At 35.8% G+C, this 17686-nt stretch overlaps 2 protein-coding genes across 5 annotated transcripts; one reads left to right on the top strand and one right to left on the bottom strand.

The window, feature by feature from the left end:
* Positions 1-1999: 1999 nt before the first annotated feature.
* On the top strand, positions 2000-7234 carry LOC107804301 (ER lumen protein-retaining receptor A). Of its 2 annotated transcripts, XM_016628169.2 has the most exons (6): positions 2003-2262; positions 3517-3782; positions 5486-5601; positions 6599-6672; positions 6759-6822; positions 6900-7234. In XM_016628169.2, the coding sequence occupies exons 1-6, from the start codon at positions 2172-2174 to the stop codon at positions 6934-6936; spliced, it is 648 nt and encodes a 215-aa protein (XP_016483655.1). In that variant the 5' UTR covers positions 2003-2171; the 3' UTR covers positions 6937-7234. The 2 variants fall into 2 exon arrangements, with proteins under 2 accessions (XP_016483657.1, XP_016483655.1); XM_016628171.2 differs by lacking the exon at positions 6900-7234 and having other exon boundaries at positions 2000-2262; positions 5486-5617.
* Positions 7235-7836: 602 nt separating this feature from the next.
* On the bottom strand, positions 7837-15425 carry LOC107804302 (dihydroorotase, mitochondrial-like). Of its 3 annotated transcripts, none has more exons than XM_016628173.2 (9): positions 15167-15425; positions 14702-14778; positions 13126-13271; positions 12773-12954; positions 11640-11776; positions 10239-10404; positions 10007-10123; positions 8438-8598; positions 7837-8258 (listed from the first exon to the last, which is right to left on the bottom strand). In XM_016628173.2, exons 2-9 carry the CDS (start codon positions 14771-14773, stop codon positions 8064-8066), a joined length of 1176 nt encoding a protein of 391 aa, XP_016483659.1. In that variant the 5' UTR covers positions 14774-14778; positions 15167-15425; the 3' UTR covers positions 7837-8063. The 3 variants fall into 3 exon arrangements, with proteins under 3 accessions (XP_016483659.1, XP_016483658.1, XP_016483660.1); XM_016628172.2 differs by having other exon boundaries at positions 15150-15289; XM_016628174.2 differs by lacking the exon at positions 14702-14778 and having other exon boundaries at positions 15150-15288.
* Positions 15426-17686: the final 2261 nt, after the last annotated feature.

The raw sequence follows: 17686 nt of genomic DNA on the forward strand, positions 1-17686 counted from the left end.
ATGCTGAAGCTGCAGATGCATATTAATTGGATTTGCCATCTCATTATAGAATTTCCAAAAACAAATAAGATTGTCATTTTTCAATATTGACTGTTCTAATTAAGTGGTTCTTCCACTAATATTGTGATGAATTTTACCTCCTTACAAGTGTTGAATAAGAATGCCCAACACGACATGCAAAGGATGGAAGAGTTACTTCCAGGTATTTTCTTATGTTTTTTGATTGAAGATCATTTATATTGCAATCTGCAACTATTGTTGGTTTAACAAACGGGATTTTTACCTATATATACTACATTAAAAACTTATTTACCCTCACTATTTATGTTTTAACTTAATTACAAGTTGATATACAATTTACCAATTATATACAAATTAGTATTAATGAGTATCCCATTATATTAGAAATTCATAGGGAATTCCCTTTTCGATCTCTCTCTCTATCTCTCATTCTCTATCAATATTCTTATATTAGTATCTTCACGTGGATTAACTGAATAAATGATACTAATGTTAAGTGAAAAAAAGAAAGAAGATTAGTACCTAGCAAAGTTCTTGCTTCAGATCCTATGAAAACGAGGAAGTAAATAAGAAAACAATTAGCTCTGATGAAGATAATCATTTTAGTTATCATTCTTTTAGCTTTTTGCAATCAATAAACAAAATAATATTAATTAGAAGCGAGTAGATTGAATTGGAAACTATGTTAATCCATTAAAAACTCCATTGACAACCATTAAAAAGTTTCAAAGTTTTGGATTCGAAAATGAAATTTTATGAAATTATTTTTTGTTTAGATTGAGTGTTGTTGCAAATGATTGAAAATATCCGTTGGAGTTTATATCTCAAATTTGAGACAATTTGGTGAAGATTCGAGGTGATTTTGGTTGAAATTTCAGATTGAAACTCGACAAAGAAAACATGAACAAATTGTATATAGTTTTTATGTCGAATGTAGAAACGGTATACAACATATCTACAACTTACATAATTGTATATAAATTATATGTAAATTATAGTTTTGACTGGATTCTGTACAAAAATGTGTATTTACGTTGTAGATAAATTGTAGATTTTGACCGAATTTGTATATATTTTATAAAAAACTTTTGTTACTTCCTGTAAATATGAAAACTTAGACAAAATCGAGTAAATAAATTTAAAATCTTGTATATATATAAACAATTCCCTTAACAAAACATTTGGAAATTTTTTCTTCACACTTCTTTAAGTCAACTTGCCCAAGAGATAGTTAGGTGGTTTAAGAAAACGGAGGAACTCTCTTTGATCATGTTTTGTTGGTATCTCGCATATCTCTATCTTGAATATTCTTGATTCTTACTTGATATTAGATTTTGATTATACCAATAAAGTTTGCATCTTTTGGTTGTTTTATTCTCCTACCATTTTTAAGTGATATTTTCAATTTTTTTGAAATGTTCTGTTCTGTGAATTAAGGAAGCACATGATTAACTATTTTTTTCTATTTTTAGGATTTACAAGAAATTAATTTTGACATTTATGATATGAAGCGTTTTGAAAAGGAAATATTTATATTTGTATGCGTATATATAAATTTTTTATCTATTTTATCTTGATATTGACTAAATTTACAATAGGATCATATCATAAATTCATTCTTTTCCATAAGCGCGTGAAGCGCGCACAAATTAACTAGTTATATATAATAAAAGATACCACAATTATATGCAGTATATAACACTAACAAGTAATAAAAGTTTTGCTTTCGTTTTTTCGGAGCAATTTATTTTATGGCTCTTAACAATTTTTTAAAATTTTATTACCTATTAAATAAAACAGAAAGATCTTTATTTATATTGTCAAAATGTTGAATCATTTACTCTCTCCATTAATTATTTTTTTCATTTTTCTCGTCCCCACTGTCATTTTCTGAACACATGCCTCGTGGACGTTTGGAACTGACACGTGTATATCAAGCCGCTTACCTCACAATTATACCAAAAAAAAAAAAAAATGTATTTCTGAATTCTGATCCCAAAAACAAATTCCAATTCAAGTTCCATTTCATTTCATTTCTGCATTTCTATCAACTTCCAATCCAAAACCCAAATCTTCATCATTTTTCTTCAGAAATTGAGACTCTTCTAGAGGAATCAATCTAGGGCTGGGATAGGAGGTGTTTAGGAATCATGAATATCTTCAGACTGGCGGGGGACATGACGCATTTGATTAGTGTCTTAGTTCTCCTCCTCAAAATCTACGCTACCAAATCATGCTCAGGTCTTCTTCTTCCCTTTTGCATTTTTACTCTCAGTTCCTCAATCAGCTATTATATATCTCTGTGTGTGTGAGACGTGCGAACAGATGCAAACTTGTCAACTTTGAATTATGTAGCTCATAGAATCTGAGTGTATTCTGTAGCATGTAATAGTTCCGCATCAGAAGGTGAAACAGAGTTCTGCATACGGTTCTGTTTTCAATTAATTTCATTTTTATTCATGTTGAAACCTGAATATGAGTAGTTTTGCTGGATACATAGATGACCGTATCTGATTAGGTCTTAAATTGAACACATACATAATTAATAGCGAGCTATGTTTCTGATTTGTGCATTCAGAATTGAAAAAGTAATAATAATGTTATGTGGCTCTTGATAAATTAAAGTAGCAAGCTAAGAGAAGTCAACCTGTTTTACCTTTTATGTTATAACTACTGAATTAGGCAATGGACAGGATACATTTTATCTACAAGGAAGTATTGACTTTATGCTAAGTCCAGAATCTCATAGGTCTTGGACGCAGTTTTAGACCTACCAAGAGATTGCCATGTGTGAGCATTCGTTTTTGTTAATGTTTGGAAACTTCTTTGACGCTTCGTGACTATTTCTGTGTCATATCTAGTCTTGGACCTTTAACTAGGCTAGCTTTGTGCCACATACAAAGTGGATATCTGTATTTGTGTAGGACATTTAGTGAAATCAGTGACACTGTAAGTAATTTGAAAATATGAAGAGATACACGTTAACATGTTCGTTTCTAGTGGATGTTTTCAACAAAAGTAAATCAGCAAACCAGCTGAAGTATGGTATGTTAGGACTTAGATTACTAATAAGGAAGGTCATAAATACCTCGGTATAATTACAGATGTACCAAGGGTGTTGCCTAGTGGTTAACGAAGAGGGTGCAAAACTCAGAGACCAGGATTCAAATTGCAGCAAACATTTTAAACACTCGGTCTAGACAAAGCTACCCACTACCTATGCTGGTGGGAGGTAGCATGCAGGTAGCCGGTGAAATAGTTGAGGTGTGCACAAGCTTATCAAAAAAGAAAAAGAGAATGAAACATTACCTTTTCTCTTAATACAAAGTAAAATATATGATTCTTAGAATTCAATAGCTCATTCATTGACGTGTACAGACCTTTTTGTACATTATATTTTAAGTTTCACCATTGAAGGGACTCATTGCATCTTCCAGTGGCTTGAAATATACTTGTGCTGAAATCTAGTTGGCTAAGAGTGTTAGCTGTATTCAGGAATATCATTGAAGACACAGGAGTTATATGCTATCGTGTTCTTGGCTCGGTATCTGGATTTGTTCAGCGACTTCATATCTCTTTACAACACTGTGATGAAACTGGTTTTTATTGGAAGCTCTTTGGCAATTGTCTGGTGTATGAGGTACCACCGGGTTGTCAGGCGCTCATATGATCGTGAGCTAGATACTTTTCGTTACTGGATTCTTGTTGGAGCATGTTTCGCTTTGGGGCTTGTTCTTCATGAGAAGTTTACCTTTCAGGAGGTTAGTAGTGATCTGTAAATGTTCTAACTATTTTATATGGATTTTCCTAGCAATGATAATCTTGCTTCTTCTCACTTAATTTTTTATGTTAGCTGGTGACTTATATATGTTGATCTTGGCAAGCACAGCATCCTGTTGGTGCTTGCGACAACCATGTTTTCAGAGTTGAATTTTAATAGGCTGGCTACTGTAAATAGTGAATTTCTCTAGAAGTGTTGTGTTTCTTTGAATCCATTACTAGTGACATCGAATACATTAACAATTATCCCTCAATTCTAAGCAAGTTTGGGTCGGCTTTATGGTTCATCACTGACCATGTCACTCCATTCAAGCTCCTCTCAAACTTCCGGTTGCCGGTGCAATGCACTCCTAGATGGGCACGTCCAGATGCTATTTTCAGTATCATGAGGATTCATGGTAAATTGACTAATTTTATGCTGTTTGTCAGCCTACCATAATCCTCCTCCTTTATCTGGGCTTGAGACCAACAATGTGAGCAAGCTCACATAGTCAGTCCGTCACTAAGTGAATGAACACCATAAAATGTCTGTTTGCTATTACTCACATGCTACTCTGCATGTACATGGTTATTGCAACCTTGAAAGAGTGCTTGTACAGACCTTCTTAAGGTAACCCATTTCATGATTATCTCTGAGTTTGCATGACAAGCTATGAACGATTTTATAGTGACCTAGGAGTTCTCATAAGAAGATATAAACTATTTACGTCGGCAATATACGGTCAGCAGCCTGACACATATTGAAATGATATGTTTGCAGTCATGTGAATGGATAGACCTTCCTTAAGTAATCAGCTGTTGTTAACATCTGAATCAGCCTGCCCTATCTTGAAGAAGAATTTCTGTAATAGCCATTTGGGTTAGTTGTTTGCATCTCTTGTATTGGAATGTTCTGTTATGTTGATTTAACCAGATCCAAGGGCAAACATAGTTGTGACTGAAGTTTGACCTTGTCTATTTTGTATTTGACTCTGGGCTCTGGCTACTTCCCCCTATTCAGAGCCAGCTGAACTCTCGAATTCTTTTTTCCACTGTCCTCGCCAAGTATTCTCATCCTCTATAACCTTACTAGGTCAATGAAACTCTCAATGCATATGGGTGTGGATTTTGTGCATTTCTTTTACGACTTGGTGTTGTTCATAGTATGTTTCATTACAATTTGCATGAGTAAAGACATCTTCTTGTCTATATGATTTGAAATGTCTTCCTGTATTTTCATTCTTGGTTTCCCTTCCGTTTCATTCATCTAGCTGTCTGTCTTGGCAGTGTTAACAGTATGAGGTTCCTCCATTAAGCCCAGTACATCAAAAGAGATAAAAAGAAGAAAAATGAGATTTCTCAGTACTCATGGTATCCTTATACTTTGACTCATCAGTTTATATCATTAATGATTGAGTCTCTTCTTTTTATTTTGTGGGCTAGGAGAGGAAAAGGGATGGGATTTGGGGGGTGGGGTGGGGAATGCCAGTGAGGATTGAGCCTTACACTATGTTGCAAGGTGCTATACTAATTAATAAGCTTCCATTAAATCCTCCTACGACTGATTAGAATTTCCGCAATGACCCTGTGACAGAGATTGTGTTACTTGTTTTCTTTATCCTTTTTTTGCCGAGTCTTGATTCTCAAATTTAAATTTGCTTGCTCCCTGTTGACACTGTTGATGCTACATATATTGTTGTTTCAGGTGTTTTGGGCTTTCTCAATATACCTGGAGGCAGTTGCCATTCTTCCCCAGTTGGTACTCTTGCAAAGAAGTGGGAACGTTGATAATCTGACTGGCCAATATGTGTTCTTCCTTGGGTATGCTTCTTCTCCGGTAAATCTGGCCACTTCCTGAAAGGACATTATTTTGCATCATATTTTGAAAATTGGAGCAATTTTATGTTGATTTGGGCATATCTATTTTTTTTTATCTGAGTTCGATTATCAGTCAGAGCTGACATTGGACAATTTGCTGTTTATTTATTTTCATAAGTTCGTACAAATTTGTTCGCAGAACAGCCCAATTGAGTGCTGCTAGAAAAGACTAGTCTCCATTTTAATTATGCAAGGAGTTAATGAAGTTCATCCAAGAATCTATCTTCTACACATGATTGTGAACATTTGAACTCTAAATGATGTGATACATACTCTTCCTTCAAAGCATTGGTTCCTCTTTTCCATATACCAACACGATGCATGGGGGAACTGTATTCTATCAGTACTTAAACTGTCTTTGTAGTTTCTATCTTCTCCAGCTTGTGAAAGTGTTCTTCAGTAGTGCGCTTTAACCACTGATCTCCAAAAAAATTTAGGAACATACTCCAGATCTTCCATATTACAGTACAGTGCAAAAGAAGATGTCTTAGGTCCTGAGAATCCTTTTTTACATGTATTACATTATTGCAAGTGATGCTTTCCTTACTCTGCAGGGCAGGATCTTCCGTTAAAATGTTCCTTAAGCCGTTGAACTATTTATTGTTATAGCAATTATATCCATCTCACTGCAAAAGAAAGGGAAATGATTAGTAAGGTCATTGTATGAAAAAAAAATGGATTTGTGGTCTCTTTCTCACACGACGCTCACTGTCTACCCGTATTTATCATCCGTCTTGATTTTGTTTCTCTTCCCTTTTGTATTATAATCCTTGGAGCAGAAAGGGATCTAACTGTTAAAGGTTCTTAAGTTATGTACACACGCTGGATATGTTTCTTTCTAGTTGTATAATGTCAGGCATAATAATATTTTACAATTTGATTTCAAATAGTTAAAGATTTATTTGGTATTGTCACTGACATGCTGGATTTATGATTACAGGGCCTATCGTGCATTTTACATCTTAAACTGGATTTACCGCTATTTGACAGAGCCGCATTTCACTAGATGGATATGTAAGTTTTCCAAGATACAACCAGTAATATTTGTTTGCCAGTCGCAATGGTTCTTCAAAGTTGAATTATTTTTCTTCCTTTTGCAGCTTGCGTCTCTGGTCTTGTCCAGACGGCCCTTTATGCAGATTTCTTTTATTATTACTTCATCAGGTAGCAATTCCTTAAAGCTTTTTGGAGTGGCTACTTCTTGACGATGCAAACAAACTACTAATAAATTTGTTTTGCAGTTGGAAAAATAATGCCAAGCTTCAACTGCCAGCATGAGGTAAAGACAGGATATGATGAACAGTTTTAACAGCTAACTGGGACCTGGTTTCGTGCTGTGGCTTGCGGACATAAATTTTGGCATGCTACTTTTCTTGGACGTGATGATCATACGATTGAGTTGGCCGTGGGTTTAAGTATTTTACTGAGCTCCTACATTGTTAGATTCAGATACAGTACCCGTGTTAATATGATGGGAATATGTTGATTAGAAAATGTTGTCTGCATTCCTGTCAAATGTGATTCAAACTTTTCAAAAATATAAAGGTATGACTAATCAATTATTTTGCTTCGTACATGTATGGTTCACATATGTTTGCGTATCTTCTTCCTTTTCCATGTGCCTTTATACTTTGTTCTTAGCAAGTGCTGAACAATTTTAATTTTTCAATTGATCTTGATAATCGTTCGTATATATATGATATTCATCCTCAATGCGAGTATGTGACCTTTGAGGAAAGCAGAGGAACAATACTTTGGTATAGACCTGTAATCAATAGCTGGCTATATCTGGAAGATTTGAGATAGATTTATTGAATACAACCTCCTTCAAACCCAACAGGGTAGACGTCAACTGTCTTTTCCTCTGAATAATATAATCCTGTCGCTTGTGTCTATGACATTGACACGTAGTCTAAATTGAAAACCAATGCCATCTTACTGGGAATAATTCTCGCCCGTTTTAATCGTTTTCCTTCATAAGCAAATGAAAGAGTACTTAGTCAAAGTCACTAGTCATGTGTTGGTCACTTGCAACAACTAGTACTGCATCTCTGTTACGATCACAACTTGAGATTAGCAATATGAATCTTTATCTATTATTTCGCTTATTTAATATTATATAAAACAAAAATAAAAAGTTGTAGAAGTACGCTACGAGAGACTAAATTGCTAACATGATTCAACAAAAGATTTATAGCTTAATTTGCAGTCACATCCAGAAAGCTTTATTATTATTTCGATACTTTTTTGGCTGAAAAGGTATTATCGAAATGACCTTTATCATTCTGAATTTCCGATAATGCCAAATCAACAGGAAAGCAAAGATGAATACCCCTATAGTCCATAATCACAATATTACAGTACAACAAGAATGTCAGATGAGAATGGGAATCTCTTTTTCTCTCTCAGAGAGGAGAGGGCAACCAGTCGAGCATTTGACCAGCAAACATGGGAACAATATCTCCCGATGCATAGGAAAAGGATTCGGGCACCTTCCATGGCGTCTTGCTCAACTTAATCAGTGAGTTGTTCCTGGGAAGCCCATAGAAATCTGGTCCATTGAAGCTAGTAAATGCTTCGAGCTTGTCAAGTGCGTTCGCCTAAAATGCAAACAACCAAATTTATTCTCGTGATGCAAGATAATTACTTGTCTCGAGTAAAGAAGTTAATTTTTAGGACAAATGAACAGGGCATGTATTCATCCATCTCCATCAAACTTCAAACAAAGAGTACAAAAGTAACATTCGCAAGAAACACTATAGACATCCATTGCAATTACCTGTTCAAACACCTTCGCATATGCTGATAAGGCTACAGGAGCATTGTAAATACCAGCACACCCGCAAGAACATTCTTTCTTTCGTCTATCATGAGGAGCGCTGTCAGTCCCAAGAAAAAATCTTTTACTTCCACTTGTTACAGCTGACACAAGAGCCTGCCCTGTATAGTTCAAAGTGAACAAGAGAAAAGAGAAAAGTAGCAGAATATCAAGAGAAAAGAGAAAAGTAGCAAAATATGGGAAAGACCAATGCAATAGATCTTGTAACCTTGTGAGCAATGAATCTATATATACGATAAGAATTTTGTTTCAAGCACTTGGTTCACTTTTTTATTTCAAAAAGCAATGGATAGAATTAACAAATTAAAGAGAGCTTGATCATATAGTGATTCGTGACACATATATTAGCATCAGCAAGACTAAAACTTTCATAACTCTTACAAAGAGCCCAAAAAAAAAAGGTTAGACGAGGAAACTTTCAGCAAATTATTGTACCCAGAAAAGGGTCAATAACAGGCAAATACAGCTTCTACCTAACTTTCAAATTTTCAAGGTAGATGGCTCGGTAGCCGTTAATCCAATTCTTCTTTGTTATGGTGACAGTATATCTTAGATAATCCATAAAGCAAGATCAAAATGCCATATTCTAACACGATAGTAGGCATATAGACAATATTCTTTTTGAAGTATAAGCAAGGGTTCCACACCATAGCCAGGTGTAGCTAAAGAAGCATACCACATCATTTGGTATTTATGTCCTTCCTTTTATTCGTGCAGGAAAAAAAAGAGATCTAGAGAACCTTTAGTTTAAAAGAATCCCTAATTTTCCTTAAAATACAATTACTCATTACTGGAAAAATATTAATCAGGAGTGGAGCCGAATGGCCACAGAGGATTCGTGTAGTGTAGCCGATTCAAACTATTTGGACATGAGGCGAAGTCAAGTGATATAAGTTGCACTCTAGATCTTTTCAAGCTATTAACTAAGAAGGTGTGTCTGCTGAACTACATCTTTACAATCCAACAATGTGCTCAAGTAAAAAATGGCAAAGAAACAAGCTCAAAAATAACCTTGGAGGAAATTCTAATATTAGTTATATTCTCATACATTACCTTACCTTCTCAAAACCTATATTCTCATAAATTATGGTTGGACAGAGTGAAAAAGGACTCACTGGAAGGGAAGTAAAGGATGAGGAAAAAATTAACCTTGCTTGAGGAAAAGAAAACGTGTAGGATATGCAACTCCTCAACTTTTCAAAACCGTCTAAACTTGGGGAATTAGGAAATCAACTTCTTCCACTTCAGTTGGAGTCGAACCAAACAAGTGGAGGTTAATGGTAAGTCCTTTATGCAGGAGAAGAAAATGAACAAGTTCCCAATCCCCTTCTTTGAACCAAACAAGATCTACATGACATTGTAGTCACTAAGGTGGTTAAAAAGAATCCTAGCTGGTTTTTCAAAATTTAAAAGAAATGTTACTTCATGATTGTTCTTGAAACCGAAAGACAAACACCAAATATACAAGAAAGAATCTGAGCATCATTATGAAAAGATAAAGGATATTACTGTGGATCTCTCTTTTGAGCACTGGAAGGCAGTAATTATGCGGTTGGAAGCCCCCTTGGAAGAGAGAATTCCTGTTCAAAACAAGATGCTGTGGGGTGACAGTCGCTGCAACATTTCCTTTAAAAGAACGATAGCAAGGCAAAATTAGCATTTGAAAAGGAGGGTCAATAAAGTTCTTTCAACTGACAAGAAGAGAGAAGTTCAAAGAGGTGGATCAAGTAGAAAAGATCACCTTCAGTGCAAGATTCAACAAACTTTACAGCATCCATGGTTGTAACATGCTCCATCACGACCTTCAATCGTGGAAATTTCTGAACCAAAGGGCTTAGAAGCGTTTCAATGAATACTTTTTCTCGATCAAAAATGTCAACCTCAGGATTTGTAACCTCTCCATGAACCTGCAGTCAACTGCAATACATAAAAATCCTATGAAATGAAGTTATTTCAAGGAAAATGACAAAAACCACAAGCTTTGGCAGAATATTTGGGAGAAGAAAAAGACACGATTAAGGTTGAGTTACTACAGTTAAATGCTGAATTTATTTTATAGAGATCCAAAAGATAAAATGAAACTAGAAAAGCGACTAGCATAGGAAAGAAATAATAAGAGAAGGTTCAAGGAACAGACAACAGCATTTCTGTTTGAAATAAAAAACAACAATAATCCTGAAAACCCAGCGCACTAGAATATGTTGATAGTAATAGACTTGATGAGATCAATTCTAGCAGTCTCCAGTATCCATAAGCAAAGCAGAAAAAAATTGAAAAATATAAGTGCTGCTCTGTTATGAAATGCTAGCCCAACTAAATGGATGACAATAACATCTGTCATTTTAAAACTCAATGATGAACCAGTATTACCATAAGAATTATGATGATAATAAATCTGTAATAATGTCTTAAATAGGGTGAAAAGTAATCAACACTTTAAGATAGTTTGACCACAAAGACTAGTTCAGAAACTTTGTATAGAAGCATCAATGACGGGTTACTTCCTTTTAAGTTTTAGCTGACAAATGGTCTGTTCGAAAAGAAGTTTTAACTGACCAAAGCAAAGACAGAACCATGGCACTGTGAAAGGTTTGCTTCACATGGCCAAATTTGTCCGTGTTAGCAAGTTTACTTCGGAGTTGTGCAGTAAAGGGCGAGAAAATGATTGGTGCACTGTTATCTTGTATGCAGCTCCATTCATTACTTTGACAGATTCTTTCACTGAGTGCAAATTTCTTCTCTTAAAATATATATTATCTTTTTGTTCCAATTGTGTTTAATAATGTGAACAAAGCACAACTGAGGGTCCTTCTATTCTTGAGAGTACCATAATTTTTGTCATTTTTTTTGTCAAAAGGCAAAGTGCTCTTATTGAGAGGTTACTGAATCTTCTTTGCGTTTTCCCCAACATAACATCTCAAAAACATAACCTCTCAAGAAGAAGACTAACCTTCAAAAGATGCATCAGCCAACCGCTAAAACCTAGAGCTAGCACGACATAAAGAGACAGGTTTTAATGTGCAGCTTTCTACAATGTAAATAGCAATATCTTTTTGGTGGTAAGGTTAGCATGTACACTATAGCTTATGCAACGTTCTGGTGGAACAAGAATCACTTAGCACCAAGTTTAGCATCAAGTTACCAGCAGAGGCATATTATGCTCAACCATTTCCTGTAGAACTGGTAAACACTTCCCGAAGAGATCAGTCACTCCATCTTGTGAATTTGTCGTGGCACCAGCAGGATATAACTTCACCCCAAATACGACCTGGCTCTCTCCTGTTTTACTCTCATCTTATTAGAAAAAAATGGACAAAATACTAGATAAAACAACAAAAAGAAAAAGAAAAAAAAGATAATACATAAATGCTTTCATGGAAAGAAAAATATGAACATGGACCATTCACTATGGAAAGAAAACTGCACCCAGCTGACTGTACACAATCAGTTTAACTTAAATGCTACAAAATTCAACATGTTTAAATTCCCATGGAGGTAAGTGGAGCCGGACTTTGTAAAGGACAAGAGCCTCGCAACACTGACTTCAGAATTTCAAGGATAATGATCTGACACGAAAGTAGACATAACAAGAAGACCAAAAAAAAGCAAAGGATGGCAGGTAGCCGAGAATCTAGCCTTGAACTTTAATGTCTTAAGAACAAATTATGAATTACACTTCCCTGAACCCTAGGTGCCCATTTTACAAACATCTAGAAAGCCAAACCACCAAAGTAGGACGTTAGAAGCAAAGCAACAGGGAGAAATTGGTTTGAAAAGAATTTTAAGGTCTTATGTTCAAATTTGGAACTACATTTCCCTGACCCCCTAGTACCATTTATATTACCACCTGAAAAACTATACAAAATCATCGAAGTACGATGCCAGAAGCAAGGCTGCAGGGAGTAATAGTTTTTTATTAACCAAAGGTATACATTGTCACAATAGCAAAACTAAAACGTCAGCTTTAGAATGAATTAATGAAGAATTACAATGTCTCTTATTTCAGCACTACTTAAAGTTTAACAAATAGGCTTTCTAGTGGTGCCTTTTCTGTCATGATCTTATTGACATGTATGTTCAACTATTATCATTCACTGAAACTTATTTTTTTGTTTCCTAAGATACGTGCCTGCACTATGATAGAAGAATGTCATATATAACATCTAATGTTTACCCTACCTTATCACAACAACAAAAAAAAGAATAACATCTAATGTAATTTTATGTGATTTTAAATAAAAGATATTTCCATATAAAAAAATATATTGGACTTACTTGCTAGTTTGATTTCAAGAGGACTGGTTGTATCTGTTAAATAAAGTGTCATAAGAGGATTGAAATCACTATTGGCAGGCAAAGATTTCAATATCGCTTCCCGGTATGCTACAGCAGCAGCGGTGGTCGTGATAGGAGGCTTCAAATTTGGCATAACTATTGCCCTCCCAAAGTGATGTGCACTTTATCAAAGAATGCAGCATGAACAAGTCAAAATCAAGATAAGAAACCGAATTAAACAAAGTGGTAGAAGAAGGAAAGAAGGAACTGAACATAAACTATAATCTATCATAATCGGCTACTCAATATTGATTAGAGTCCCACACCATCAGCTTAAGAATTTAACTAAAGACCTGTGCGAGACAACTGTCTTAAGAACGTCACCATCACGAAGATGAAGATGCCAATCATCAGGTTGTGTGATTGAGAGCTCCATTTTTGCACTATAGGCTTTTGACGAGCTTTTCCGTCCAAAGCTAATAACTGGTATATGTGAAATCTGGATAACAATAATTTGATTTGATTAAAGAGGTGTGATTTTTTAAGCCAAATATAGAATATCTTAATAGAGTACCCCGAAAGCGAGAAAATCAAAGATAGTATTGTCCATAAACTCAAAGATATAGAGCTGATTGGTTCATAAACTCTATTGCACTACTCCGAGCCAAGGGAAGGTTATGTATCTTGTATCTAGCACATTTGGTACATCAGAGCAAGGGAAGCAATTGAAGTAGGGACCAAAATTGTTTTCCATAAAATACACTCTTGCACTAATGTGTCAAATATCTTGTTAAATTTTAAAAAGTAATCATTAAATGCAACATCTACTTAGAAGTGATAAAGTCCTTCAGAACTACATATACAGAATAAAGGATGAAATTCGCTATGGTTTAAGCAAAAATTGTTGCACACATTACATCCTAAAAGACAGTCAGGAAAAAGGGAGGGTGGGTGGGATAGGAGCGCATGGAGGTATAGGGGAAAATGCATCCAAATGCTTGAATTGGCTTGCAGTTATTGGATAATAATATCAAAACACATCCCCATCATATTCAAAATCAACTCACTCTTAAGTAGTTAATGGTAAATGGAGAAGATATTACCTTTGTTAACTATTCCAACATATACAATTCAAAAATAACCATTTTCTATTTTATGCAAAAATTTATCAGTTCAAGAGATAAAGGATACTTAAACCAGAGAGTCAGAGGTTTTCCACATAGAGAACTGTTGTAAATGAAAATTCCACCAAACTTTTGACAAAGTACGAACAGAAGGAGCAATGGACCGCACTTCATCTTTCTACTTCAAGAAAGCAATATTTGCTTTGACAGAGGGAAAACAAATATGATCTTCCCTCTTGAATTGGCAAACATATTGTATCATCACAACTTTTACAGACAAGCCTCATTATAGGATTTTGTCTTCGAACAATTTGTTCAGCAGCACCTTGATTTACTTCTTCTACTAGTTAGTCAAAGTTGTGGTTTGTTCCTTTACTAATCCTTTCCCCCTCTGCAGATGCATCTTTTGAAGTGGGACCACTTTTTCTGAAATGCAACTCGGGTCTTATTCATATGAGAAAGGTAAATTATTGCTACATATTGAGGCATGTCGAAAACCTTGGTTACGCGGTTCTCAGCATTCAACAGCTTAACATGTAAAACGATGGTAGCTTCTTATATATCCTGATAGTTCACACTTATAATCTGGCTTCTTTATTTAAAGATGAAACAACATAAAAGGTGCTACTTTTACAAGATTCTTGAGCGAAGTTAAAAAAGGCAAGTATTAATGAGGAGACTTCATATGAAGTATCAAGAAGATTCATCATCAAAAAGGAAATCTGAGCTTCTAAACATAAAAGAAAAAATGAAGAAGGAAGCATATGAAGCTACAAACTCCCTTTCTAAGAGTGTAATGACATACATTGCAGGGGGAGAATAAGGTCCTCATCATCACTCTAGAATCTGGGACAACTGCTCCCTTAGAAGCCAGCATTTTGACTGTTACATTACGGGAAGAAAAGAACAGAGAAAATTTAGGGGCAAAGGGTATTCACACTATAAATATAGAAGTTAGTTTTCTATGCAAGTAATTTTAAACATTGCTTATGTGAGCACATGTAATGACTAATCTTTCCAAATGATACATTTAGGTTAATTTTTAACAACGCATTCAAATGTGCGCTTATGGCAGGTTCAGTTTTACAGCTTATACATGTGAGAATCCTGATTCAGCTTGGCATTGTGACGTGCGAAGATGAACTTTCAGAAGGCATTTTGACAAACACATGGCAGGCAAACTGAAACCAAAGCTGCCCAAAAAAAAGGAGATCTAGCAAACAACTGGTGATTGCAATATATGCAAAAATTACCGTTCAGGTCAATGCACCTGGGTTTCCTTCCTCCCCAGCGTCTTCTTTCACTTGCTGGTTGCTACTTACAATTTTCTCTCACACTTAACAAAGCTTTGAAGTTTGAATACACGCACACCACGAGTGTACTTATTTTAACGAAACGTTTTGGGGGCGAGTGGCAAAGCACGTAGGATTTTTCTGTCTTTCAGCCTAGTTGTTATTAATTTTTAATATATTTTTATTTTATTGAGAACCTCCTTTTTTTTGCTTTTTCTTTTCCTTTTTCGTGAGAATAACTAGGGTATACGAATAATTCTTTTTTATATTTTAAAAAGCAACTTTTATTATTTGTATATAATTTATTGGTTGGTTTGTCATCCTCAAAATTTATAGTGGATTTGTTCGAAAGTGAATATGATATTTGATAAAGAAATAAATAGTGAACTTAACTCAACCAAAAGTTAGCTCGAGCCGAACAAATCGAAGTTATCAGACCAAATAAATCGAAACCGAACGAAGAAAAACCAAATTTAATTAGATATAGTATTAGTATATCCTTTTAAGAATCGAACATCGAAAATACCGAATCAATGTGTTTAAATACCATTGTATTGGGTAAACTACGTTATGGCACGTGGCCATCCGAGAAAGGGACACGTGGAACCAAAAACGGGGGATGACTGAAGACTGAAGAAGGTTGTTTCGTTTATCACCAGAAAGAATAATGCTCATAAAGATGTGATAAATGCTCTTCTCCCGGTAGCATTCAGTAGAGAATATTCATCCACTAAGAGTAGTTACCCGTTACAAGGGATTTGACATTTATGGTCACCGTTACGTCTTCATCAATGCTCCTCATAATTGACATTAAAGAAGGGCACGACCCAAGAACCTTCTGCATAGATATAAATAATGAGCTCAATTGTCATTGTAAGGACACGATTTTCGGGGTAAACTTACACTGCATTCTATACAAAGCTTAATACAATCTTACTTTTCGCTTTTTGATTTCATCATTGTTGTGCCCGAAAACCTTGTTCCCGAAACGGTCATCTTTGCTGTTTCATCTACATTTTAAGGCTAAGTATTGTACATTTCTTCAATTATTGCATTATTTCAGGATTAAATTAGTTCACTTGTCTAGAAACCATGTATAAATTCAACTGTACCGTTTTACGGGTAAACAGTTTGGCGCCCACAGTGGGGCCTAGACAGTCGTGCAATTAAATTGATCCTTGCCTTTTTTTACTAACGTGATTTGATTATTTTGCCTTAAAAAATCACAAAAAATGGCAGATAACACTGTTAACAACACGCACAACCCTGAAATTCGAGGGGATAAACCTCATTTCGAGGATTCAATCAATGACACTCGCAATGAGGGGAATGACGCCACGCCGGTGCATGACAGGCAGTACTCTCGACAGGTTCGAGAGACAACTCGCAACTCCCAATGATGCTGATAAAGAGCATGTCATGGATGCGGTAAGGGTCCTCTAAGAGCAACATGCGATCATTCTAGGCAATCTCATACGGCAGGATAAGGTTATGACGGAGCTGAAGCAGGCGTTATCGGGGGCTTCGAATAATGCAAACATACGAGATCCAATTCCTCCCGGTGTTCCCGCAAACCAAACAACGCAGACAGTCGACAACAACACTCCCAGGGGTGAAGTTGGCTCCGACGGGACTAGGGGGAGCGGACCTGGTCTCAATAAAGAGAACAATGCGTTCAAGAATGAACTTTTACAGTTTATGAGGTAAGTAAACGCCTGCATAGAACAAATCCCGAATGCGCCACCAATATTGAAAGTCCCGGACTCGAAGAAGTATACTCAATTGCCGTACAAGCCGAGTGCGGCACCAGAACTAATCCCGAAGCGGTTCAAAATGCCTGAAGTGCCAAAGTATGACGGGACTTCAGACCCACAGGAGCATATTACCACCTACACAACAACGGTAAAAGGAAATGATTTAGCTCCTCACGAAATTGAATCTGTGTTGCTAAAGAAATTAGGAGAAACTCTCACGAGGAGAGATCTAAACGTGGCATTCATTATTACCCGAGCATTCCATAAATTCCTTTGAGATGCTCACAGATTCTTTCATCAAGGCTCATGCCGGGGCTAGAAAAGTACAAGCCTGGAAGGCCGACATATTCAGAATCGCACAGGGAGAATCCGAATTATTACGAGAGTTCATTACTCGATTCCAGAAAGAAATAATGTTGCTTCATTGTCGCGGATGAATGGGCAGCTGAAGCATTCACCAAAGGATTGAATCAGAGAAGCTTAGACGCTTCCCGAAAGCTTAAGGAGAGCCTGCTTGAGTTTCAGGTAACAACTTGAGTATATGTCCACAACAGGTACTGTCACACCCCTTTTTTCACCTCACTAACCCCTTTAAAATATAAAAAAAGTGGTCTTAAAACTCAAAGGGTTTTCAATCATGAAAGTGACAAAGATTGTGTTTCAAAAGATTTTTCAGCGTCGTCACCTGACATTTGATTTCGGTGTGCCAGGTCACCGTTTAAAAATAATTTTTCTTTCAAATCA

This window comes from Nicotiana tabacum, chromosome 17 (genome assembly GCF_000715075.1).
Source record: "Nicotiana tabacum cultivar K326 chromosome 17, ASM71507v2, whole genome shotgun sequence".
NCBI classification, from domain to species: domain Eukaryota; kingdom Viridiplantae; phylum Streptophyta; class Magnoliopsida; order Solanales; family Solanaceae; genus Nicotiana; species Nicotiana tabacum.